At 38.2% G+C, this 26,756-nt stretch overlaps 1 protein-coding gene across 1 annotated transcript in view; it reads left to right on the top strand.

The window, feature by feature from the left end:
* The window catches only part of KMT2C (lysine methyltransferase 2C), a 240,541-nt gene that overhangs the window by 134,262 nt on the left and 79,523 nt on the right, over positions 1-26,756 (top strand). Inside the window, 9 exon segments of the mRNA XM_036412645.2 lie at positions 1,892-2,061; positions 2,706-2,860; positions 4,104-4,217; positions 6,270-6,344; positions 8,166-8,872; positions 16,302-16,421; positions 19,088-19,204; positions 21,423-21,524; positions 21,701-21,805. Coding sequence (XP_036268538.1) covers positions 1,892-2,061; positions 2,706-2,860; positions 4,104-4,217; positions 6,270-6,344; positions 8,166-8,872; positions 16,302-16,421; positions 19,088-19,204; positions 21,423-21,524; positions 21,701-21,805 — 1,665 coding nt within the window.

Here is a 26,756-nt window from a genome sequence, read left to right on the forward strand (position 1 = left end):
GCCGGCGACCTCTTGGTGAATGAGATGATGCTCAACAAACTTGAGCCACACCTGCCAGGCGGATTTCTAATATTTAACCATCCTTGCATTTCACCATCCTTGCATAAAATCCACTTGGATGTGGCTTATTATTTTCCTATTTGCTACTGGAGTCTATTTGTAATATTCAGTATTTTTGCATTAATATTAGTGCGTTCATATGATACCTGTAAGACTTCAGCTCATGCTAGTTTCTCATTTTTGGTGAGCAAGTCTTTTCACGTCTGCCCAGCAGCTCAAAAAGATACAACTCCCTGCACTGCTGGTGGGAATGCAGACTGGTGCAGCCACTGTGGAGAACAGTGTGGAGTTTCCTCAAAAAACTAAAACTGCCATTTGATCCAATGACCCCACTTCTAGGAATATATCCCAAGAAAGTAGAAACACCAGCCAGAAAGGACATATGCACCCCTATGGTCGTAGCAGCACAATTCACCATAGCTAAGATTTGGAAACAGCCTAAATGTCTGTCAGCAGATGAGTGGATTAGAAAACTGTGGTACATCTACACAATGGAATACTGAGCTGCTGTAAAATAGAAGGAATTTTTACCATTTGCAGCAGCATGAATGGACCTGGAGAGCATTATGTTAAGTGAAATAAGCCAGGCAATGAAAGAAAATACCACATGATCTCATTTATGGAAAATAAAGAACATTATAACCTGATGAGCAAAAAGGTAGACACAGAGGCAGTAAAGCACTGAGCAGACTGTCAAATTACAGCAGGAAGGCTAGGGAGTGTTGGGGAGGGAGGGAAATAGATCAACCAAAGGACGCATGCATGCATATAAGCACACCCATGGACACAAGACACTGGGGGTTGGGGGGGATGAGGGTATGTGTCAGAGGGTAGGGGAGGCTGGGGGAAGGTCTATGGGGGAAGAAAAAGGAGATATATGTACTACTACATGTAATACTTTAAACTAGGGGTGTCGAACTCAATCAGAGAAGGGGCCAAAATCTAAAATCCAGCCTAAATCGAGGGCCGAATGGTTTACTGAACAGTCATAAACTGTCATTGTGATGGGAACGCAGCGGAGTGCAGTGATGACAGCACGGTGCAGGCCACATTGCAAGGCCTGGCGGGACGGATTTGGCCCGCGGGCCTTGTGTTTGACACATGTGCTTTAAACCATAAAATAAAAAAAGATAGAGCTCCTTTTGTGGATGTTTTAGATCAGAAGCCATGGCAGGTAATGAGAGCTCCACAGAGTTGTGCCCAGGCCTTTAAGGCAGGCTAACTCACAGGCACAAAGGAGGGTTTGGGCTGGCCTTCGCAGGCTGGCACTTCGTTAAAACCTCTATTTTGAAAAGAATAGTGCCATTCTGTTCAGAAAATGCCAGAAGCCATAGTTGGATTTGGATGTGGAGTGATTATTTCACAATTTTAGACACCAAGTCATTTGGAATGGGTGGTGATACTTCGTTAGTGTGAATCCTTGTCTAAGCTGCCCATAGCAAACGGAGCACCCTAGCAGCACCACTTTGCATTCTGCATTGGGGGTTTAGCAGACTATTCCACACAAGCTACTTCCTGATTCTGGAATACGCTCTTTTTTTTCTTAAGTTTGAGTAGCTCTTGGGCTTTCCCCCCTTCTTATTTTATGTTTACTTGGATATCTCCATCCTCTATTTACATTTTCTTGGAGGTTTTAACTTAAATTGAGTGATGTTATCAGAGGCTTAAAACAAATTGCTTTTTCAAAAATATATACCCTAAATTAGCATCATGAAAATGAAAGCTTAATGTATAATCTATAAATGTTTCATGAGTTCAAAATGGTTTATACAAGGACTGTAATACATATGCATAACACCTTGGTTCTGTTTTCATTTCTCCTGGCGTTTAGAATTGCAGAATATGTGTAGAGTGTGGCACACGGTCTAGCTCTCAGTGGCACCACAATTGTCTGGTGTGTGACAGTTGTTACCAGCAGCAGGATAACTTGTGTCCTTTCTGCGGGAAGTACTACAACCCAGAACTGCAGAAAGACATGCTTCACTGTAATATGTGCAAAAGGTAAGAAGACATTTGCCCATGGAAGTGGTTAGTTCCTCTATGTCAGTGGTCGGTAAACTGCGGTTCGCGAGCCACATACCCCCTTGAGTGTGGCTCTTCCACAAAATACCACGTACTCTAAGTTAATAACAATGTATCTACCTATGTAGTTTAAGTTTAAAAAATTTGGCTCTCAAAATAAATTTAAATCGTACTGTTGATATTTGGCTCTGTTGACTAATGAGTTTGCCGACCACTGGGCTATTTGATCGTTCTCTGCCTGTCTCTGTGCTCTGAGCTTTATCCCTCTCATGTTCCTTTTAGTACTGAGTGCTGCTGTAGGTGAAGTTAAGTCACATTTTCATGAATCTGAAAGGCATAAGGAACTGAATGGGCAAAAGATAAGACCAGAAATGAGCATTCAGAGGGGAACTGAAGAGGAAATAACTTGACAATATGGAAGTAAAAGGATGGCAGCACCCCCCATGACATGCAGAAATGCCCGGCCCTTCAACAGGACCTTCCCCAGTTGCCAACACCTATAACCTCTCTCTCATCCTTAACCTCTCCTTTGCCCAGTTTTTCAGCAATTGTTTCTCTTTGCCCTAGGTTATGAACTTGACTTTGAACTATAACATTTTATTTAAAAATATTTATCACTGCAGGTGGATTCACTTAGAATGTGACAAACCAACGGACCAGGAACTGGATTCTCAGCTCAAAGAAGAGTATATCTGCACATATTGCAAACATTTAGCAGCTGCCGAGATGGATGCGCTGCAGCCAGGTACTGGTGTGGAGATGGCCGACATCACTGCAGGTACACTTGGCCCCAGCCAGCCACCAATATGCTGCATTAGTAATAATGAGTGACTTCTGTGTGCCAGGCCCCATCTTATTCTTAATTTCTCAGCTTTTAAATACACATATGACCCTCATACCTGAGTCTGATGGCTAACGTCTCATCTGGCTTTTCACTACTGTTCTCCTGATGTTCGAATCCAGGACCGTTGTTTACTCCAAGCTTATAATTGAGCGAACAGTGCAGGTTCCTCCAGATTTGATAATAGGACTTAATTTGCGCTTCAAAATCTGGGTTATTTCACCCTAAACAAGTTTTAGTTTATAATTTTGTTCTTAAATGTTAATTTTCACTTCTAGAGTCCCAAATTTTGCTCAGGTATTTTAATAGTATACTATTAGCTATAAATATGATTACAAGATTCTTAGATGGTGAAGAAACAGACCTTCTTGCCATTGTTTTCATTTTCATCAGTTGGCGTGATAACCTCTATAAAAGTCTCTGCTATTATCAGCAAAGGGATTAAATAGATGCATCTTAATGACTCATATTATTCCTGTATGCATCAGTATACAGTTGTGGAATACCCTTTTAAAATAATAAAATGTCAGTTACTTTTTCTTATTGATTTCAGAGAGAGGAAGGGAGAGAGGGATAATAAGAATTTTCAATTGGCTGCCTCGTACAAGCCCCCTACTGGGGATTGAGCCCACAACTCAGGCATGTGCCCTGACCGGAATAAAAACTTGGCCAGTTGGTTCATGGATCAATGCTGAACCACTGAGCCATACTAGCTGGGCACCAGTTACCTCTTAATTCATTATGCTATCGGTATTTTTATTTTGTTTGTTTATATTTTCAATATATATATATATATTTTTATTGATTTCAGAGAGAAGGAAGAGGGGAAGAGAGAGAGAAACATCAATGATGGGAGAGAATCATTGATTGGCTGCCGCCTGCATACCCCAAAACTGGGGATCAAGCCCACAACCCCGGCATATGCTCTGACCAGGAATTGAACTGTGACTTCCTGGTTCATAAGTTGATGCTCAACCATTGAGCCATGCTGGCCGGCCTACTTTACATGTTTTAAAATATGTAAATATATATTGGGTTCGAAATAGTAAATTATGAAGAAGAGTTTACGATATTTTTGGTGATAATTTACTTTCACTAAAGCAACATAGTAACTGTTAACTTAGTTAACAAAAACAAAACAGGAAAAGTCATTCTAAAGAATAAATACATTTCTGTTAAGATTATAACAATGAAATGGAAGTTGAAGGCTCTGAAGACCCTGTGGTGTTTCTAGAGCGAGCAGTTAATAAAGATGCCAGCGGTCAAGAGTCTACACCTGGAATTGTTCCAGATGGTAAGTGTTTTCCATATGGATGCAGTCTATATTCTGGAGAAAATGGTGTACAGTGAATATGTGAATGCCTGCTGAAATTTTAGTACCCTAAATAAAAATTAGCCAAGACATACATACTGCTTAGGAAACTGTTTAGAGAGGAGCTTTTAGTAAAATAACCTTAGACAGAAATCAATAGGCGAAATGATAGGGATATATTAGTAGTTGAGTTGTAATCTAGAATTAATCACAAATAAATTCTTTGTTTAGGGGTCAGTTGATTTTTCATTAAAAAGTAATCTATAATAATAAAAGCATATTATGCAAATTAGACTGGACATCTTTCCCAACAACCTACTGGACGAAGCTGGGGGGTGGGCGTAGGGAGAGCAAGAGGGAGGGAAAGCCCCTTGCACGAATTTTGTGCATTGGGCCTGTAGTTTGTAATAAAAACCCAAAAAAGTAATTCGTTATTTTCTACTTCTGAGTTATACTTGTTAATTACTAACTAGAGCCGTTCCTAATTGTGAGCTAGTCCGTGCTGAGATAGTGAAAAATTTATTTTTAGGTCATCTTAGCAATCCTATTGAGGGGTGTTTTAGTTATTTCAATTAAGCTTTTTGCAAAATTGATATTACTGTATTTGAAGATCTGAAATTAATGAGACCAGATTGAGGGAAAAACTACTTCTTACTCTTAAATTTTGGGCTCATTTGATAGTTTATGTAAAATTGTATATTTTATAGATTGAATATAATGTGATTTTTTTTGAGGTTAACTATATTTAACAACTTATTGAAAGGTATATAAAGTCAATAAATAAGACAAAAGGCTATCTATAACAGTAAGTCTCATCCTAGCTAATCTAATAAAGGAGTAATATGCAAATTGACCACACTTGGGATATACCCATAAGCCAAGCCCACCATCCAATCAGGAGCAAGTATACAAGTTAACCCAACCAAGATGGCTGCAGCCACGGAGCTAGCAGGAGGCAGCCAATGGAGGAAGCCAAACTTACTGCACATCCTGGCTCGCCCAGCCCTCTGCTCAAGGCTACAAAGTTTCATTATAGAAGATAAACAAATCCCAATAAAAATGGCTGCAGCCATGGAGCTATCAAGAGGCTTGGGTTTCCCCGGCAACCCAAGGAGGAAGCCAAACTTCCTGGCCATCACTGGCCTCTGCTCAAGGCTACAGAGTTTCAATTATAGAAGATAGATAAATCCCAGATACCAGGGCCTCCATTTGGGTCATTGGGGGGTGTGGCTGGACTGCAAACAATCACAGCCCCCTCGCCTAGGCCACCCCACGCACCAAGGGAACCCACACCTTGATCCAGCTGGCCCCCACCCAGGCACCAGGCCTTTATCCTATCTAATAAAAGTAATATCCAAATTGACCATTACTCCAACACACAAGATGGCTGCCACTATGTGGACACAATTTCACAGCCACAAGATGGCCAGCAGGGGAAGGCAGTTGGGAAGGATCAGGCCGGCAGAGGAGGGAAGTTGGGGGCAACCAGGCCTGCAGGGAAGGGCAGTTGGGGGATCCAGGCTTGCAGGGGAGGGCAGTTGGGGTGGGGGGGGGAGGACCAGGCCTGCAGGGGAGTGGTTAGGGGATGATCAGGTTGGCAGGCAGAAGAGGTTAGGGGCAATCAGGAAGGCAGGCAGGTGAGCAGTTGGGAGCCAGCAGTCCTGGATTGTGAAAGGTATGTCTGGCTGCCAGTATAGGCCAGTTTCTATTGGGATTGGGCCTAAACGGGCAGTTGGACATCCTTCGAGGGGTCCCAGATTAGAGAGGGTGTAAACTGGGCTGAGGGCCCTGCACGCCCTTCCCCCACATGCACGGATTTTGTGCACTGGACCTATAGTAGTGCATATTCAGAATCCTCATTCTTTTTCATACCCATCTTTACAACCTGCTTAGTAAGAAATATTGTGTAGTGTTTTGTGCTTATATTGGAAATTGGCATTTGGCAATAGGATGAAAATGTTAAGTTACTTGGAAAGAGCAGGGTTTGGGAAATTTGACTCCTTGTTGGAGATTCCATGCATGTGTCATTCACAGCAGTTCTGATCCTTGCTGGAGAACAGAAGAGCAATCTGCAAGAAGGTCTGGATACACATGAGCTTCTCACTTCTGGTAAGTGGCATGTTCCTATGGTCTATTTGGTCCCATCACAACCATAACCATGCCTTTATGGTTTCTATACAGATAGACATTGTCTATTAACTTTTAAAATTAATCATCCCTGCCGAAACTGGTTTGGCTCAATGGATAGAGCGTCGGTCTGCGGACTGAAAGGTCCTGGGTTCGATTCCGGTAAAGGGCATGTACATTGGTTGCGGGCACATCCCCAGTAGGGGGTGTGCAGGAGGCAGCTGGTTGATGATTCTCTCTCATCGATGTTTCTAACTGTCCCTCTCCTTTCCTCTCTGTGAAAAATCAATAAAATATTTTTAAAAAATTAATCATCCCTAATAATTATATAGTACTGCTTACACTCTCTAAAAAGAATTGCTATGTCAAGTATTCATTATTTAGGCAAGTTAAAATCATTGTATAAAACTAGCTGACTATAATTGAACTGTGTGTTTATATTTCTATCTTCATACTTCTAGCATAGAACAGAAGGAATATACTTGTGGTCTCTACGTGTGTTACATATAGGCTCCTCTTTGCCAGTGAGACTTGAGGCTGTTGGTCTTCTGTTAGCATGTGACTTAGGCTTCCTATGGCATTAAAATAAGTTTTTTTTCATTTGAGTCACTCTAATGATGGTACTTTTGGTTTTAAACCCTTAAACATTTACTCTTTATATGTGTTTAATTTTGTATTAAATATTTTTGAAGCATTTTTTGTGTTTAAAAATATTAAGTACAGCCTTAGCTGGTATTGCTTAGTGGATAGAGCATTGGCCTGCAGACTGAGGATCCTGGTTTGATTCTGGTCAAGGAAGGGTACGTGCCCATGTTGTGGGCTTGATCCACAGTGGGGTGCTTGCAGGAGGCAGCCAATCAGAATCCTCTCTCATTGATGTTTCTGTCCCTCTCTCCCTCTTCCTTCTGCTCTGTAATCAATAAAAATATATTTAAAAAATACTTTAAAAAGGTACAATCAGATTTGTTATTTAATGTTTTTTCTTTATTCTCAATTATAGTCTTCCAATAAAATGGAAATGAGAAGTGAGATTTCATTTTGATATATGGATGTAGATAAATTTCAGTTATCATTGTAAATCATAAAGGAGGAATTAATGTCCCTGTTAATGGAACCTCGAAAGTACCATGATGGTATTTGAAATACTAAGTGCTTTTTATCATCAGTGATCTTACTTGATAGGGCACTTAGGGCTCATGTTGATTGGACCACTAAAATGACTGTTAAGTAAGATTGGGTTAATGGTCCAACACTATTCCCCTGATTTAAAATTTACTAGTCAGCAACTAGAGATATTTTTGACATCTAATTATGTTTATTAACACATGCCTTGAGTAGGTTAGCAGGTATAGCTGAGCAAAATCTTCCTGTCTGTGGCCATTACACATTTGAGTCTACAGAGCTTTGTTTCCATCTGGTTGCCTGCGTTGCAGAATAGCCTTATGTTCTAGACCAGTCTTCACTTAACTTGGAGACCTTACATACTTCACTGAACTTCATTTCCTAGTTGTTAAATGAGTATAACTTCACCCACAAAGTGTTAAATAGTTTTGTAAGTGCTCAATTTATAAAACACCTATACATGTAATAGAAATTCTATTTTAATATTCTTACCAGAAATACCCTACACCTTGGGGATTCTATTTAATGTAATGTTTTTGTAGATTTTCTGGTCTGATCTGCCATTAATTCTGCCCAAGCCTATTATTTTAAAACCACAAAGCTACAGACATATAAGACATTCATGTCTTACAACTACTCCTAGTTAGAAATTTAACATAACCAATATTTCAATTTTTATAGAATCATCTCAAGATAAAATGCATCCTGAATTGGAAAATCGGATTTCTCATGCAGTAGACAATGAAAAGGTGGAAATGCCTTCTAAAGTGATGCATACTTGTGATGAAGATCAAAATGAAAACAAAATGGATGTGATGGGAAACGTCGACATCCTTGCACACCCGGCCACCGCACCAGAGGAGCTGCAGTTAGAAGAACCTAAAACGGTGGCATCCGCTGAGGAGTCCAGGTCTCCACATTCAATCCTTGACTCCGTCACCGTTCCACCAGAAACCTTGGTGTCCCCCTGTAAGGAAAGTACTGAATGCCCCATGGAACTGCTAGCTGCAGAAAGGGTACAAGAAGAAACGGAAAACAAAGTTAGTTCTGAATCTTCCACTGCCTTCATGGACTTTGAAACGACTCCTGCAGTTGAGAGTTGTGAGAAGGATGGTTTATGCCAAGACAAATCTATAAAATTTCTGTCTGAGACGGAGTTATCATTTCCATCAGCAGTGGACATAAGCAAGGCCCATGTGTCTTCCTCTCCATCTTGTTCCTCCGACTTGCCTTCCCACGACATGCTGCCCAGTTACCCTTCAGCGCTCAGTGCTTCTGTTGGAAATATCCTGCCAACCACTTACTTTTCAGTCACTCCAAAAATTGGCATGGGTAAACCAGCTATTACCAAAAGAAAATTTTCTCCTGGTAGACCTCGTTCTAAACAGGTAGGGTGATTTTAATGATGTTGATAAACCATGTTGGAGCATTTGTATAAAACAAGGTATATGTGTTGCTTTGGAGGGCAATATTTTTTGTCTTCAGGTTGAATTTAATGTAGCGTTAACAGGTATATTGGCCGTTTTAAAATATGCTGATAATGAAGCAGTAAACTTGAAGTGACCTTATTTGGAATTTCAACTCATTTGCAATATATAAATGTAACTTATTTTATTACAGCTTCTAATATAAAACACAAGTTTTTTTTGTTTTGTTTTTTAAACTTCTAGTTTGCCATTATAATAGAGCCCTTTAAAAGAAACATTAAAGTTTTGGGTATAGTGCAGCTGACATTTCAACTTAGCACTTACATTAATGGATTCATGGAAAAATCTTAGAATTGTATTGATCTTTAGGAAGTGAAGGGAGCTCCTTCTGAAATTGTTTTAGGTAATGGGGGCTCTCCCTCGAGGGTAAGTACCAGTTCTTTTTAGTGACACTTAAGCGAAACTACATGCAAGGTGAAGCCATCATATCTAAGATTGATTTATTCTACAAAATTCCTACTTTCTTAAGTTTTTATAAAATGGCCAAATATCAAATAGTGCAAAAGTGTTCAGTCAAAATGATAATTTGAATTTTCAAGTCTCATGACTTGATCAAAATTTTGACTTTTTATAGGAATAGTATCTTGGTCATCTTTTTTGGAATTATAAATCAGTAGCAAAATAAAATGGTATTTTATTTTAATGTGAGAATTAGTCTCCTCTAAATAAAGTCTAGATATATATTCTGTAAATACGGCACGTTGCAGTTATAAATTAAGAGGGATTTTTATTCTCAAACCAGTTTTTTGCTCCTTAGTCTTCTCTTGTTTTCTTGTCCTTTTTATTTTTTTAATAGTTATATAGTAATTATGTAGCCTTTTCCCCATATTGCTTTTGCTTCTCCAGTGTCCTCTTTTTACCCCCAAGTCTGGTAGTGTATTGCCTCCTGTTTATTTCACTACTGCTTCATAATTTGCTGCTAATCTCATGACTGTTTTGTTGGCCATCTTTTACCTCTCCCTTGTATTGGTTGTGGTTGGGCAGCAAACAGCCTCCATTGCGAGTTCTAGCTCTGTAATACCTGCCAAACGTGTGCAGAGATGTCTTACATAGAACAAGGTAGCACTTTAATTTTTTAAATCATTGCTTAGGTATTGGGATCATGTGTACATGAACAGGAATGGGTATAACCTTATATTGGAAATCCATTATTCTATCACATGAATTTCTTTAATATCAGGCATTCCTATGTTATATATTTTTTAAAAAATTATATTTAGTGCTTATTTTGCATACTCTTGGCTGTGGAGACTGGCTATTAAATGAGATGGATTGTCATATCAGTTGTGATATAAACAAGATTCTTTGGCTACCATATTTTTAAAATTTTATTATTAGTATCAGTGTCATTTCCTTATTTTGTTAAATGTCATCAGTTCTATGGTCTTGACCATTTAGTGAATGACATTCTAATGAGAGAATTGTGTTTCACCAATTAAAGTTCTGTTTTATAGTGGTCAGATATTTCCTAAGAGTACATGAACTTTTTCAAGAATTCACTTAGAAATTAAATGAATTCTTTGATTAAACACCAAGAAAATCTATAAGTTGTAAATTGATTGACAGTTATTGATTGAATCAAATGTTTTCTGGAGTTACAGTGGAACAGTAAGCCTGTGCTGTGAAATAGAAATATTCAAGCTTTAGTTCTAATTTCAATTTTTTGAGTAGTCTCAATAAAAAGAAGCAGGTGAAGTAAACTGTAATGTTTTATTTAACCCAATATATTTTAGCTTTTAATCTACATAAAAATTATTAATGAGGTATTTTCCATTCACTTTTCAGGCTCAGTGTTGTAGCTCTGGTTTTAGACTAACTACATTAGAAGTGCTTCATAGCCTCAAGACAAGTGGCTACCTTAATGCACAATGCACAGCAAAGCATTTTAATAAATGTGAAAATTTCAGTTCCAGAATTACTGATGAAATTTACATAACAGAAGATTTTGCTATGCTTTCACTATTAAAAAATATATGTAAAATGTTCAAGATAACAGGCCAAGCACACGGTGTGGCTGAGGGGCAGTATGCTGTCTTTTTAGAAAGTGACTTCTACGAAGTATTTGTATTACTTACATAGGTTTTTACTATGACTGACTGGTCTAGGCAAGACTGATTAATATAAAAATGAGCGTGAACATTTCCATAGTGCAGTTGCTTGGATGCAAACCCTTATTCTTCCATTATTGTCTGTGACACTAAACAAGTCACCTTGTGAACTGTCTTGTTGTTTCATCTGTAAAACTATACCATATGATTCTGTTATAGTTGAACAAAAACACACATAAAGCACCTGATACACAGAAAATGGTCATGCTGCCTTGTTTTCTTTCTTGAATAGTGGATTACTACAGTTATTATTCTGTGAAAATGGAGACTTGAGAATAATCACAGGAGCAGTGGTCCTACAACCAGTCAGATTGACTAATAATCACTTGTACAAATATGTGCAAATGAAACGAACTGTGAGCCTTGACCGAGTCAAACACTGCTCTCAGTAAATAAAGTATGTAGTAGGATTCTTTAAAAAAAAAAAAATATATATATATTATTTTTATAAATATAAATATTTATATATATATATTTTTTTATTTCAGAGAGGAAGGGAGAGGGAGAGAGACAGAAGCATTAATGATAAGAGAGAATCATTGATAGGCTGCCCCCTGCATGTTTCACACTGGTGATCATGTGCCCTGACCGGCAATCGAACCATGATCTCCTTGTCCATAGGCTGATGCAACAGACTTTTATACTGTGTGTGATGTGTGCTAGAGTAGAGAAGACCGCAGGGTACTATGGGCCAACAGGGTAGGCGATAGGAAAAACTCAAGGCTTGCAGGCCAGGCCTGTTTTCTAGGAAAATTGAAGACTCAACCCTTGCTTCTTAAAGTGTGACCTTCAGACCTGGAACATCAATATTGCCTGGCAGACTCTTAGACGCCACTTTAACTTGAGTGAAATGTGTATTTTATGAAGATCCCCATGTTGACTGAAGTCCAAGAAGCACTACTCTAAACATTGAGAAGTTAAAATATAGTTTTAACCCTAAAAAATGTTCAATTCTTTGGGGTGTCAACCAACACACAAATTAGAAGCATCAGACTTTCCTTCTTAGTGCCCTTAAGCCTATCGTTACATTTCTGAAGCCATTACCAAGACCATGGCTAGTGCCCAGTTGGTGTGACTCAGTGGTTGAGCATCAGCCCAGGAACCAAGGAGTCGCTGGTTTGATTCCCAGTCAGGGCAGGAGAATCAATGGTGATTCTCTCTCATCATTGGTGTTTCTATCTCTCCCTTCTTTCTCAAAATCAAAACATATAAAAACAAAACAAAGCCACTTGTTAACACCAGCTAAATTCACATTCTGTTTCTATGCTTTTATGGTATGCGTCAAATCAGGACTAAATTTCTTGTTCGGTTTGATGTCGACATCTGTTTTGTATATGACACTTACGTGAAAAAGAGTGCTTTGAGGTGTTTGCTTTTGGGGCTGTAATGTATATGACTGAATGTATGTACCCAAAAGACATTATAAATACTTAAGTTTTCTGTTTTTCTTATTAGTTTTCTACTCTTCTTCATTTTCATTTTCTCTAAGACAGACTCATCCTTTTATGCTTCCTTGGTTCTGTTTTGTTTTGGTTTTGCATAGCATGCTGGGAGAGGGTAGCCCCAGGTTGACTTTTATGACTTGGAGATGTGAAGTCTGCCCAGGAGACACCAAACCCTCTGTGGCCACTCCTCAAACTGATTTCAGTAGATTAGGCTCTAATCATGATGTTGATCACATTTCAAAGCCAGCAACAGGGTTAGGCTTCTAACAGAAAGTGGCCCAGAGTAGCTGATCCTCCACTGCCATTGCTGTCCCCATTTCCCTGCCCCACAGTCCTTGTAGCAGCTTTAACTTTACTGGGTTGATAAATTTACCTGAAAAATTGGCCTCAAAGCAGAAAGATCAATAAAATTTTAAATAGATTTTGGATTCAATAATTATTGTTGGAATCAATTCAATCTCTGCCAAGTAGTATTTTTTAGAAGTTTCTATATGATTTAATAGCAAGTTGGTTCTATTTTGCTTTCTTTACAGGTGAAAGCTGCCTGCTGTCTGCATTTTGAACCCTTTTTAAAAAAATTCATTTTGTAGATATGTTGTAAAGAGTAACAGAGCATTGGAAAGATTAATTTTTTTTTATAGATGAGGAAATTCAAGATTTTAGGCTATAATTAATGGGTGAATTAGTATGGTTCATATCATACTACAGTGTTTATTGGTGCATTTATGTATGCAAAAAAAGATAATAAGTAGAAGAAAAAAAGTAGATGTTCAGTAAATGCTAAACAATGTTTAACATATCAGTGGACAGAAAGAGCATGGTCTCTTCTCATCAAGCTTTATATGCCAGTGGCAACAAGTAAATGCAAGTGCAGTTAGTGTAAATTCAGTGTAAATTCAAGTGCAATGACAGTGCCGTCTATGTTGCAGTCGGCAGGGAGTACTAATTTCCTCTGGTCTGTTCTTTATGAACAAAACGGAGATCTGAAGGATAATTTATAACTAAAGTTAATAATTACAGCTAAATTTCAGTCTTAAGGTCTAAGGAATATATTAGATAATTTCTCCTTTGTCAAAATATTGAAGCATATCATAATTTTTCTTTTCCTATAAAATTGCACACCATTTGTCTTCCAATGTCTTATAACATACTTATTAAAATTCATAATGTAATTACCCAAGCTTTTATTATATAAATTCTTCATAGCAGTTGGGTGGTTTTCCAATCATCCCTAAAATGACATCCAAACATTCTTGATCTATAGAACCCTTCATTTTGTCCATATTTTATGAAAACATAAATGCTTTTTAGAACGATAGTTTTGGCATCAAGAGCAACTTTTAAATTATGATGGGTACTATAACAATGAGTGTGACTTTTTATGATATGTTTTAAGAGCTGCCTATTGACATAACCTTAAATGATCTACCAAAAGGAATTTACGATATACATTGGCCAGATATCCTCAGAGAAAAACCAGTGGAACTGTTGAGAACAAATTCACATATCTCTGGCCTCTACCGTTTACCACTAAGTAATTTTTAACAATACGGTATATGAGCCCAAATGTGACCACTGAGAAGATACAAAGGTGTGATAAGGGAAATGATGGTTCATTTGAGTGCTGAGGAAGGGCCTTGCTGACGAGCAAAATGAAGGCCATACCTGAGGACCAAAGTTGGACTTGTTCTGAGTTAGCAGGCTCTGCGGATGCAGAGCGAGGCAAGTTTGAAGGGCAGCAGGACAGCGCTACCGGCCTAGTTGGAGAGAGGCAGTGGGCAAGGCCAGATTGGAAGTGCACTGAGAACTGTTGAAGGGTTCAGTAGCGACTTGCTTGATCAAATTTGAACTTTCGAAAAGTTCCTGGCTGCTGCATGGATAAAGGCTTGAGGAATTGCAGGCAAAGAAGAGGCCACAAAAGTTGAGGCCTTTTGGGGTGGGTTTGGGGCAGGCAGTGGGGGATGGAGAAGCAGAGTGATCAGAGGGGAGACAGGAGGATTTACCAGTGCTGTGGACTGAAGGAATGGTGAGGGAGAGGATTGAGGAGGCAGCAGGAGAGTGAGTAGGGAAAATAATGTTATTTCAGGACTTCCAAGCCATTTCTAAAGGGTTGGTTAGAGTCTGAGAGGGGACTGGTGAAGGGAGAGAGTTTAGACATGGTAAACTTAAGACATTTTGTGTGAGAAAATGGAATGCTAGGAGGGAAGCTGGAAATCATACCAACTTGGTGCTCTCAGAACATGTGAACTTGTGAGACAACAAATCCAACGGGTTTCCAGCCCTCATTGTCAACAAGACCTTTCGGTTAAGACGTGGGGAGGAAGGTTGTCCAGCTCCAGCCTTGGGAAAGGCAGGGCTTTGGAGGGAAAGGGAGGAAGAACTTGTGAGACTGAGGAAGGTCGAAGTTTGGCAGCGACAGCAGGGAACCATTCACAGGGGACCGCTCGCTGGGAACCCATGGATGTTGGGCTTGAGTGAAATAAGCATAGAGAAAGGGCTTTCAGTGACCGCGGGTCACCAGAGCCCCGAGCCCAGTAGGAAAGAAGACAGGTCTGCATGAAATTGATCTGAAAACGGGAAAGTGAGGTCAGTGTAGGGTTAGCTGAGCTTGAGTGGAGGTAGGCTGATTGATTAAAAGTGCAAACAGTCTCCCTCTGTGGTTTTTCCTTAAATACTGTTTTCCCATTAACTATCTGCTCCAAAAATCTTCTTTTTGGTTGATTAAATTCCCAATGGTATTTTTATGTGATTAATAGGCTACTATGTGTTAGTTTGAAAATATGTTAGAAACCTGGTAAGTAATGTGTTGTCTTAAATTTAAGCTTTGTTGTATTACCCAACTCAAAATAGGCTCTTTATTGTTTGACATTTATTTTGTGTTTTCCTTTAAAATGTTATCTTTGTGGAGTAAACATTTTTCTTCATGTTGTTTAGTGTTTTCATGAGATTAGTTCAGATTATTGCTGAATATAGTTATTTGGTAGTAAAATGTCTTAGTTTTATTGTAAGTATTCTAATAAGTTATTATTTCTTGTATATATAAATAATCAGATACTTTAGGCATTTTAATTTGCAAATTTAGGACAATTGCTTTAACGTTTTCAGTTTTCAACTTAATCCCTGGGATGTAATCTAAGTATAATAGTCTCTTAACTAAAAACCAAAACTCACAATAAATGGTCATTGAAGGAAGGGTAATTAGATGCTAGGATTATAATGGTATTTGCATCTGAAGGTTACAAACTAAGTTTCCACAATTTAAAGTGAACGTGTCTATTTATTGATAATTTTTTTTATTGCATTTTCTGATTATATTTTTTGCCTACTGGTTGGGTTGTTATAGCAGTGGGTTACATGACATTCTTTATGGTAATCTATTCTCCTTTCCAGTGGAGTAATTGATTGTTGTTAGAAGAAAGTAATCCCCAAATAGTTTCTTATAATTCTAATTTTAGAGTTTGTTTGCCTTTTATTTATAGATGGTGTTATAATTGATGCATAAGTCAGTGTTGATTTCATATAAGCCTTAATTTTTAATGTTTCATTGTGCTGATGTTTCAACCAGAATAAAATATTTAATGCAATTTGTAGCTGCAAACATTTAAGAAATAAAGTCACTGTAAGAGATAAGCTTATTTTCCCTAACTTGAAGCAATTTGTCCTAAATTTCCACACGTCTGCATTTGTTTTTGCTGTTCTAAAATTCCTTAGTTGCTGGCTTTGACCTTTTATGTTGCTGAGTTTTACACATCTATTTTCTCACCTGCCATATCCTAGGGGGCTTGGAGTACCCATAATACAGTGAGCCCACCTTCCTGGTCCCCAGACATTTCAGAAGGTCGGGAAATTTTTAAACCCAGGCAGCTTCCTGGCAGTGCCATTTGGAGCATCAAAGTGGTAAATAAAATTGCATTTACATTCATGTATCATTTCTTTCTGGTTTTATCTGAGTAGAACTTCAGAATGGAGCCTTTCTTTTCTAACTAGTTTAGCTTTCAGAGCCACTTTAATAATGAAGAGACAAACTAAAAACTTTAATAATGAAGAGACAACATGCTTGCACTTAAAAATATGAATTAGGAGGAAATTAAATTGTAATTTTGCACCTGTCATTTTAAGTGTAAATTTTTAATACCCTTTTCCATGGTTTCTTCCTTTTATGTTGTAATTAGCAGTATGGGTAAAATCCTTGTCATAGAGGCTATGAATTAATTGGTTATTGGTCATTTTTTGTGATATCATAAAATTTTGTTGCATACAAAATTGTTAATGTAATAGTGGAGAAGAAATACCAGGGTCACTGCAGATTTCATTGGCTGTGTTAACCTCAAAATTATAGGGCCTTTTCCATGTCATTGGGTGACTCCCTAGTTCTTAAAGTAAGTTAAGTCTGATGCATTTTGAAGGGTAAAAAATTAACTTGAAAACTGTTAATCATCTGAAAAGTTCAACTATTTTAGTGACTAGAGAACACAGTTTTCTTTTATCTTCTACATTTGATGTAATTCTGGAATAAGGATGTTTAATTTTAGATGAACCAAGGATTTCAAAGGAATTGTAAATTTCACTTTGTAATTTTCTATCAGCATTGGACGAATTATTTTTTTTTAACTGATATCATGCAAGGTGTTGAAAGTATAAATATTTAAGAGTATAAAAGATGACTTGTTTGACAATTTTGAAGCAAGTACCACCAATTTTCACCTTGGATGTTGGGGAAAAATAAATTGTGAGATTATTATAGTCTTCATTTAAAATTTGGCTTAAGTTTTAAAAATTGTTGCATACCTATTGACAAAAGAACGAGAAGAAACTATCCAAGTCAGCCCTACTACCCCTTGTTCAAAGAAGCTTGGAGGACAGCAAGTTTCAGAGGACAAGGAGGGGCAGTTTGAAAAATGGAAGGATTTATTAAAACTAAAGGAAGATTCTTCCTCCCTTTTTGTTCATATGTATGTGTCTTACGCTCACAATATAATCATTAATTATTGACTTGGAAACTTCTGCTAAATTGGTAATGAGTGCAGCATTTCAAACTGTGATTAGTGAGATCGGTTGAACATAAATACTGTTTAACTTGTTAGGGAAAAAATAGCAAAGGGTTTTCTTGAATATTTTAATATTTTTAAAAATATTTTTTTATTGACTTCAGAGAGAGGAAGAGAGAGGGGGAGAGAAACATTAGTGATGAGAGATAATCATTGATTGGCTGCCTCCTGTACGCCTCCTACTGGGGATTGAGCCTGCAAACCAGGCATGTGCCTGATCGGGAATTAAACCGTGATCTCCTGGTTCATAGGATGATCTACAACTGAGCAACACCAGCCAGGTATAATTTTAAATATATACAAGGATATGTAATTTTCAGGTTTTTGAGATAGTAGGATATAAGTCTGAGTATAAACAAGAAAAAGAAAACCACAACAAATAATCCTAATATTTATTTGTTAAATTATCTGGGAATTGAACGTGTTTTCCCATAGAATTTTTTCTTGGATTGGGTAAAAATTCAGATAAATTTTTTCCGTTTTAAGTAATTATTATCCAGATGATTCAAAGTAAGCTTTTTATACTTCCACCATTTTCCTATCTATAACTAAACTGTACTCTAAATACTATAGTACCGTGGTTGGCAAACTGCGTCTCTTGAGCCACATGTGGCTCTTTGGCCCCTTGAGTGTTGCTCTTCCACAAAATACCACAGCCTGGGCGAATCTGTTTTGAAGAAGTGGCGTTAGAAGAAGTTTAAGTTTTAAAAAGTTGGCTGTCAGAAGAAATTTCAATCGTTGTACTGTTGACATTTGGCTCTGTTGACTAATGAGTTTGCCGACCACTGCTATAGAAGAATAAGGCACTCATGTTCAGTCCATACAGACAACTATTGAATAGTAAGGGAAGATGATGATTTTAATGGCTAGAAGAAATATTATTGTGTACTAGCAAAAATTATTGATAGCTTTCATGCAGTGTGGCAGTTCAGAATAGTGGTTAAGAACCAGACTTGCTAGGTCTGTGGCTTTTGATAAGTTAGTTCACTTTTCATTCCTCAGTACACTGTATCTCTTAAATGGGGATAATAAAATAGGACTGATCTTGTAAGATTGTTGAGAGTAAAACATGCTACGAGAGTCCTAGTAAGTCTTGCAAACAGGTTAGCTCTTACTAAGTTTACTGAGAGACCAGGCAGCCAGAGTCGCTCCTTGTACTCCCTGTGCATGGATTACAAGTGTGGCACCCAGAGATACTTGGGAGGGCTGTGGGTGTTCTAGCCATCTGGAACGCAGGGTGAGGCAATGGAAAAACAAGGCCAGGGTTTGCGGATATAGGGCATTTGTAACTGACAGACCTGAAGTTTGAGGTTGTAAGCGCTTTATGTTTTTAAGTTGCAGAATACATATTAAAAGATACAAATATAACCCTGATATCTCAATATTTATCTGATCAAAATAAAAGAAAGAAGCAACTGTATGTGTAATATTTAATGAGATGTTTTGCCTCCCACTTAGTTTTTTAAACGCTTTGGGGCTTGAGCGGAATCTGACGTTTCCTTGTCTGTTGTGTAGGGCCGCGGGTCGGGGTTCCCAGGAAAGCGGAGACCTCGCGGTGCAGGCCTGTCGGGCCGTGGCGGCAGAGGCAGGTCCAAATTGAAAAGTGGAATGGGGACAGTTGTGCTACCTGGGGTAAGGCTCTCCTCCTCTCCGTTAGCTGTCATCCTTAACACATCGACTGGTGATGGTGACCTTCTGGATAGCAATTATGTAGACAGAGTCACATAAATGGGCTAACATTGTCATTTTACTATGTTTTTGCTTAAACACTTCTGGTCAGGCTTTCTACTTTCTAATCCTCCTCCTTTTTTCTTGCCTTCTTTTTTGATACTGTTCTTTCTATGCTAATCCTCCTCCCAAATCCAAATGGGTATTTTCTTTATTTAAAAAAGGGCAAACTCCTGTCATATTCTTGTTTACTTGAAAAAATTCTGTTGGCATTTTAAGTTTTGGTTTTAGCTGGTCTCAGTGTTATATAAAAAGGCTTACAGAAGAAATGAGAGATGTTGCAGGTTTGTGCAGACACTAAAATGTGAAGGATTTTATGACTACTTTGACATTTTAAGATTGATAAATATTTGTTGACACTTGATGAGGCTTTAATTAAATGTATCTTGAAAACAACAACAACTATTTAGCTGGTAATATTTCCTGCAGTAACTATTTCCTAAAATCCTGTTTTTCAAATTCTAATTGTCATTTTAAGTTTAGGAGTCAAGTGGGATTGTTTAATTTTACTATTAAAGGAGTAAAGAAACATAGGTCTAGTCCTGTATTACTAGGCAAATTCATTTCTTTTCATAACTATGTCTTGTAAAGACGAGATGCTTTAATTTTGATGAAGTCCAATATATTTTCTTTGTCAATTGTGCTTTTGGTGTCTGAGAAATAGTAGTATGACCCAAATTAGAAATGTATTCAGTATTTTCTTATAACAGTTTTTTAAAAAATATACATGTTCTATTGATTTTTTTAGAGAGGAAAGGAGAGGGATAGAGAGTTAGAAACATCTATGAGAGAGAAACATGGATCAGCTGCCTCTTGCACACCCCCTATTGGGAGTGTGCCTGCAACCAAGGTACATGCCCTTGACCGGAATCGAACCTGGAACCTTTAGTCCATAGGCTAACGCTCTAGCCACTGAGCCAAGCTGGTTAGGGCTCCTACAGCAGTTTGGTGATATTAGATTTTGCATTTAGTTCTGTGATCCAATTTGAGTTGATTTTTATGGCTCATGTGGTATGGATCAAAGTTTACTTTTTGGCATACTGAATATCAGTTGTTTTAGTACCATTTTCTGAATCGCCTTTGTATCATTCTTAAAAATTAGTTATCTGTATATTTGTGAATCTAATTTTGGAATCTCTAAATTTTCTCTATCTTTAGGCAATCCAATAGGCTGTTTTGATTACTTCTACTTTATAATACTCTTGAAATTAGACTCCATTAGTCTTCCAATATTCTACTTTTTCAAAGTTGTTTTGACTATTCTAAATCCTTCATATTTTTGTATGAATTATAGAATTAGCTTGTCAATTTATACAAATAAGTCTGGTGGGATCTTGGTTGGGTTTGCATTCAAAGAACAGATCAGTGTAAGGAAATTGTCATTTTAACCATATTGAGCTTTTTACCTTTTAACCATATACTTTGTGTATCTCTCCGTTTTTTAGGTCTTGAATTTCTCTTCAGTGCTATTATTTAGTTTTTAAAATATAGGTCTCACACCATTTCTCAGATTCATATGAAGTCTTCCATATTTTTTATGCTAATGTAAAACGTAGTGTTGTCTCAATTTCATATTGTGGTTGTTACTATCTGGAGACAATATTTGTTTTTGCATATTGATTTTGTGTCCTACAACCTTAACAAAAACTCCCTTATTGCTTCTAGTTGCATTTTTGTAGATTTCATTTGTAGATTTTGGGCATACACAATTATGTCTGCCAATAAAGTTTTATGTCATTTCATTTTTTTTCTTTATTACATTTTTCTTTATTATTACCTTTAGTATAGTGTTGAATAGTTGGGATGAAATCAGGCAATCTTTTTTTTTTTTTATCTTGGGGAGTTTTAATCTTTCATCATAACATATAGTTTTCTTAATAGACATCCTAAATCAGTTTGAGGAAGCTACTATCTATACATAATTTGTTGATTTTTATTTTATTTTATTGGAAGTGGATGTTGGATTCTTCAAATGCCTTTTCTGCATTTTACAAATAATCCTGAGGCTTATTTGCTGATATGCTGAATTACATCAATTGGATTTTTGTGTGCTAAAGCTACCTTGTATTCCTGGGATAAATACTACTTGGTCATGATATTTTATCTTTCTTGCTTTTTCTAGGTGTCTGCTGCTGATATTTCATCGAATAAGGATGAAGAAGAAAACTCCATGCACAATACGGTTGTGCTGTTTTCTAGTAGTGACAAGTTCACTTTGCATCAGGTTTGAATTTAGCTATTTCCATTTTCCACTTCTGAATCCTCCTTGCCCTCTTCTGCTTTATCTCATGTGCACCGAAGTCATCTGATATCTAACTCTAGAGCTGTGCTAGCTAAGAATTATACTATAAAATTATAAAATTTTATTACATTCTTATGTTCATGTGTACTTAATTTCAGGATATGTGCGTAGTTTGTGGCAGTTTTGGCCAAGGAGCAGAGGGAAGATTACTGGCCTGTTCTCAGTGTGGGCAGTGCTACCATCCATACTGTGTCAGTATTAAGGTAAATATGCTTACATTTAAATGACATAACAAAAAAATGCAGTTACATTTGATTTGATTTGTATAGTATACCGCTTCCAATTCTTATAATTAATCAGTTGTTGTCAGGATAATTGTACGTATGGACCAATATATACTTTCAATATTGCCTTTCAAATGTTAACCTGAAGAAATTGATCTATAAATCTATTGTCTTTGAATTGTAATGATTATCCTGCTATTGTCTTGAAAAAGTAATTTTTATTTTAAAATGTGCTTTATACTGTTATTTTTAAGGCATAAGTTTAGTTGATGCATTCTGTTTATTATAAAAGTTGAAAGCATCTAGAATAGTTTTAGTCTCTCCCCACATTCTTTCTTCTCAACCCTAACCATATACAGAATGTGTTTGTTAGGCTTCTTGGATCAGTTGATATTTTTAATCAGTTTGGATCATTCTTATCCATTTTCTTCAAAATTTTTTTATGTTTCCTTCTCCTGTTTCTAGAATTTCAGGTGTGTGTGTGAAATTGCATAACATTTCCCCAGATTACTGACACTGTTGGTTTTCCCCCAGTTTTCTCTGTGCTTTAGTTTGTATAGTTTCTATTACATTTCCCAAAACTCAGCGTTGTTAGGAAGTTTAAAGCCCATCCAGTAAATTTAGGAAATTTAAAGCCCATCCAGTAAATTTTTCAGAAAATTATATTCTTTAATCTCAGCTCCATTTTATAGTTTATTATTTTGTAGTTAAAATTTTTGTCTTCAAGTGTTTGTATATATTTACCTGGCACTTCTCACTGTATTAACTAATAGTTCTGCTCATTGGTAGATGTTCTCCTGCTTTTAGAGCATATAGCAATTTTTGATTGAATGTGGACATTGAGAATTAAAATAGTATATTGTAGGGAGTCTGGATTTTGTTTCTTTAAATTGTATTTAGTTTTTGTTGTGGCAGTTATTTGTGCATAAATTTAAAACTTTTGAAGCTTCTTTTTAAGTTTTCTGGTGTCATTCTAGAGAACCTTCATAATGAAGTGTGCATTCTTAAACATTTTGGTTTTAGAACCATTAACACTCTTAAAAATTACCATAGAGTTTTTGTTTATGAGGATAATAACTTGAATATTTTATTTTAGAAATTAACTGAGAATTTTTTAAAACACAAAATTATACAGGCACAGCTTGGATGGTGCCATTGTAATGCTGTTGTGTCCATCATGCAGCTTCTAGAAGCATCACTGAGTGGATTAACATGGAAAAGACAAAGTCTTAGTATAATTATGAAAATAGCTCTGACTCCCAGACCCACTAGGGTTCCCCAAATGACACTTGGCGATGGCCGTGGTAGTGCTAGTTCATTCTTCTTTGCCACTCGGTCATTCCTGACCACCATCACCCTCCCTCTCCTCCTCCCCCCATTCACCACTCTGACTAGTTAAGTTCCACATGTTTTCCAACATTGTGTGGGCTCTGATGTTGTTCAACTTACACATTCCCAGGAGCCGTTGCCCTGGTTATGGGGCTCTGTTTGGCTTCATAGATGGCTTTAGTGAAAGGCCTCAGGGAAATGCTGTGTAGATTGATCCTTTCTTTCCAGTCCTCTGTCCTGCAGTTGCCTCAGCCTCCCTGAGCGCCATCATGTGTGCTAAGCTTGGTGAGACCATCATACTCTGCTGGGTTTCTTCCTCCCTTGGCAGCCCCCTAAGAAAATGTCTACAGGCAGAATATCATAGGACTCACCTCACTTGTCCCACTCCCCTCAGAAGCTACAGGCCTGGACTGCTTCTTGTCCAATGTCTGAAAATGAGTGCTTCAGACATTTTGTCCAGTTTTCTGTATTTTATGATGGGAGCAAGGTCTTATCCCAGTTACCTTAGTGTAGTTGAAGCAGATATGCATTATAGACTATAAAACATACTCATCATGCCGTTAGACATGGTGGGCACCCTGCCTGATGTCATACCTGAAAGAGCTTTTAGAAACGAAGACTAGACCAGTAGGAGAGCCCTGGAAGGGATTTCGGGGATAGGGGGCTGTTCATATGTTGAAATACTGCAGAGAGGTCCAGTACACACTAACATGTCAACTACATTTGGGAGTCAGGAGATCTTAACTGGCTTGAGCATTTTCAGCAGTGATGGGCATGGCAATCAGATTGAGTGTGCAGGAGAGTGACTATAAACTGAGTAATTTGAGAGTTCGGCTGTAAAGGACCACAGTATAGTTGTTTGTGAAAGAGGAGAACTTAGGAGTAAAGATACAATATAAAAACCTTTTTTCTACCACTAAGTACCTTGGGTCTATCTTCCACTTTGTCTTTCTTCTGCACCAGGGATTGGTAAACCATGGCACCAAATCTGGCCCCCCAACCGCTTCTGTAAATGAAGTTCCCGTTGGAATGCAGACATGCTCTTGCTTACACCTATCTGTAGTTGGCTTCTCGCTGCAATGACACAGTTGTGGAGTTCAGCAGGCCACGTTCCCCATAAAGTCTAGAATATCCACTGTCTGACCCTTTACAGAAGTTTGCTGGCCACTGCTCTAAGCCACCCTGCTCTCCCTATCCAGGGTTCTTTCCTCCATTTGGTAAATACGATCATGTAAGATCAATTTACATGAATTGGTAGACTAATCAAAGTAATGAATACAGCCGGAACCGGTTTGGCTCAGTGGATAGAGTGTCGGTCTGTGGACTGAAAGGTCCCAGGTTCGATTCCGGTCAAGAGCATGTACCTTGGTTGCGGGCACATCCCCGGTGGGGGTGTGCAGGAGGCAGCTGGTCGATGTTTCTCTCTCATTGATGTTTCTAGCTATCTGTCCCTCTCCTTTCCTCTCTGTAAAAAAATCAATAAAATATATATTTTTAAAAAAGTAATGAATACACATGCTTCAAAGTATCAAATGGCTTTAAAAGCCCCACAGTGACCCGTAATGAGTGACCCATCCCCTCTTGCTCCAGCTCCTCTACTGAATCCTGTTCTCCACGGGGGACACTTCTTCTTTTTTTTTTTTTTTCATGGAGCTGTATGGCCATGGGGGACACTTCTGATCTGCAGGTCTTAGTGAATGAACTCTGTAGCCATACATTGAATGCTGGTGCTGCTGCTTTATCTGACTCAGATTCTGTGACTTTCTGCTATGAATGAAATGAATGCTAACTTAGCTTTTAAAATACACTCCTTGCCTTCTTCCCGCATCCCCGAATGCCTGTAGACATTTTTCCAGGGTGCTGCCAAGGGAGGGAGAAACTGCATTTAGTTAATAGACAGTGTTGGCTATGACTCCGTAAGTGTTCACTGAACATCTGAAGAGCATACCGGGACTTACTTTTGTTTTCATGGAGTTTTTACTAGAAGAAGAAAATGCATAAATTCATGATTCCCCATCAGCTTGTGTTGCCCTTAGTTTTTGCCAGCTATAGAAGCTAGATCAGAGCCGATTGTTTTGGCAGGTACCTGCTTTTCTGGGAAGAGTGTTCCAATCTAGGCCTTGTTCAGCCATCTTCCTTACGCTTTCCTTCATGGGGGCCATTGCTTTCTGGAGCCAGACCTTCCCTTTTCTTGGCACACACACTCATTTTGTTTCTTGTACCTTTAAGCAATTTCATTAGGTGGGTTATTTGGGAGCTGAATTTTGAGTCCTTGGATGCTGGAAGGTATTTTACTTTCACACTTGATTACTAGTTTACTTGGGTAAGAATTGTACCTTGTAAACTATTTTCCCATAGAATGAAAGTTTCCAACTCTGGCTGCTTAAATAAAGTTTGATGCCAGTAAAAAAAATATGGTTATTTATTGATTTCAGAGAGAGGAAGGGAAAAGGAGAGAGAGAGAGGAACATCAGCGATGAGAGAGAATCATCGATTGGCTGTCTCCTGCACACCCTTTACTGGGGATCAAGCATGTGATTGGCATGTGCCCCGATTGAATCAAACCGTGACCTCCTAGTTCACAGATGGACTTTCAACCACTGAACCACTCCAGTTCGGCAAGTCTGCTGCCATTTTGATAGTTGTTCCTTTATTTACTTATTTTTCTCTTAAGTAGCTTTAGACTTTCTTATTCCTCGTGCTCTGAGTTTTGTTGTCTTGATTGCTTGCTATTTCGTTATAATAACACTGGCCCTTTGTGATTATTTTTTTTGCCAATAGACTATAGGCTTTAAGTTGATTCTAAATTCTTACTATTATATGGTGTGACTGCTTTGAGGAGTCTTTCAGAAGTATAGGGATTAAAAAACTTTTCTAGAGATTCTCAAAGTTACCTGAGAGAATAAAAAGAGGAGTGAATGGGAACTTCAAAAGTCTTAGTCCTTTAAGATCATAAAATGTTCTTGGGAACTCATGTTTTACTTTTTTTTTCTTCTTTTTTTTTCTTTTGCATTTTTATATTGACTAATACTACAAGTGACTTTGCAATGTATACAAGTTTCAGAAGCATGAATTCATGAAATGTTAGAGTAGAAACTATGTTGATACATTTTAAATCCTTTCCTATATAATAAAGAGCTAATATGCAAATGCTCATCACACTCTCACATCATCATACTCAGACGCTCAACACTGGGGAGAGAGGAATCGGGACCAGCCAAGCACAAATGAGTTTGTGCAAGAGGAATGGAGTCTAGCCAGGCTGCAACCTGGGAGGGGGGACAGCTGTCCTCCTGCGGTCCCAAGTGCCAGCAGCTATGCCTGCACCTGTGGTCTGGGAGAGGGACAAGCCGCCCACCTCGTGGTTCCGGGTGCCAGCGGCTGCATCCCGGGAGAGGGACAAGCTGCCTGCCCCGAGGCCCTGGGTGCCTATAGTTGCACCTGCGGCCTGGGCGAATCCACCCACCCACAGTCCCCTGCAGCTGCAGCTGGCTCGGGAGAAGCTGGCCAGAGGGATGGAAGCCTGGGGTCCCAAGTGCCTGTGATCAGCCAGAGGACGGAATCGTAGGTTCTTGGTGAGGCAGAGATGGTTAGGGGCAAT

This window comes from Pipistrellus kuhlii, unplaced genomic scaffold, assembly GCF_014108245.1.
Source record: "Pipistrellus kuhlii isolate mPipKuh1 unplaced genomic scaffold, mPipKuh1.p scaffold_m20_p_47, whole genome shotgun sequence".
Classification (NCBI taxonomy): Eukaryota; Metazoa; Chordata; class Mammalia; order Chiroptera; family Vespertilionidae; genus Pipistrellus; species Pipistrellus kuhlii.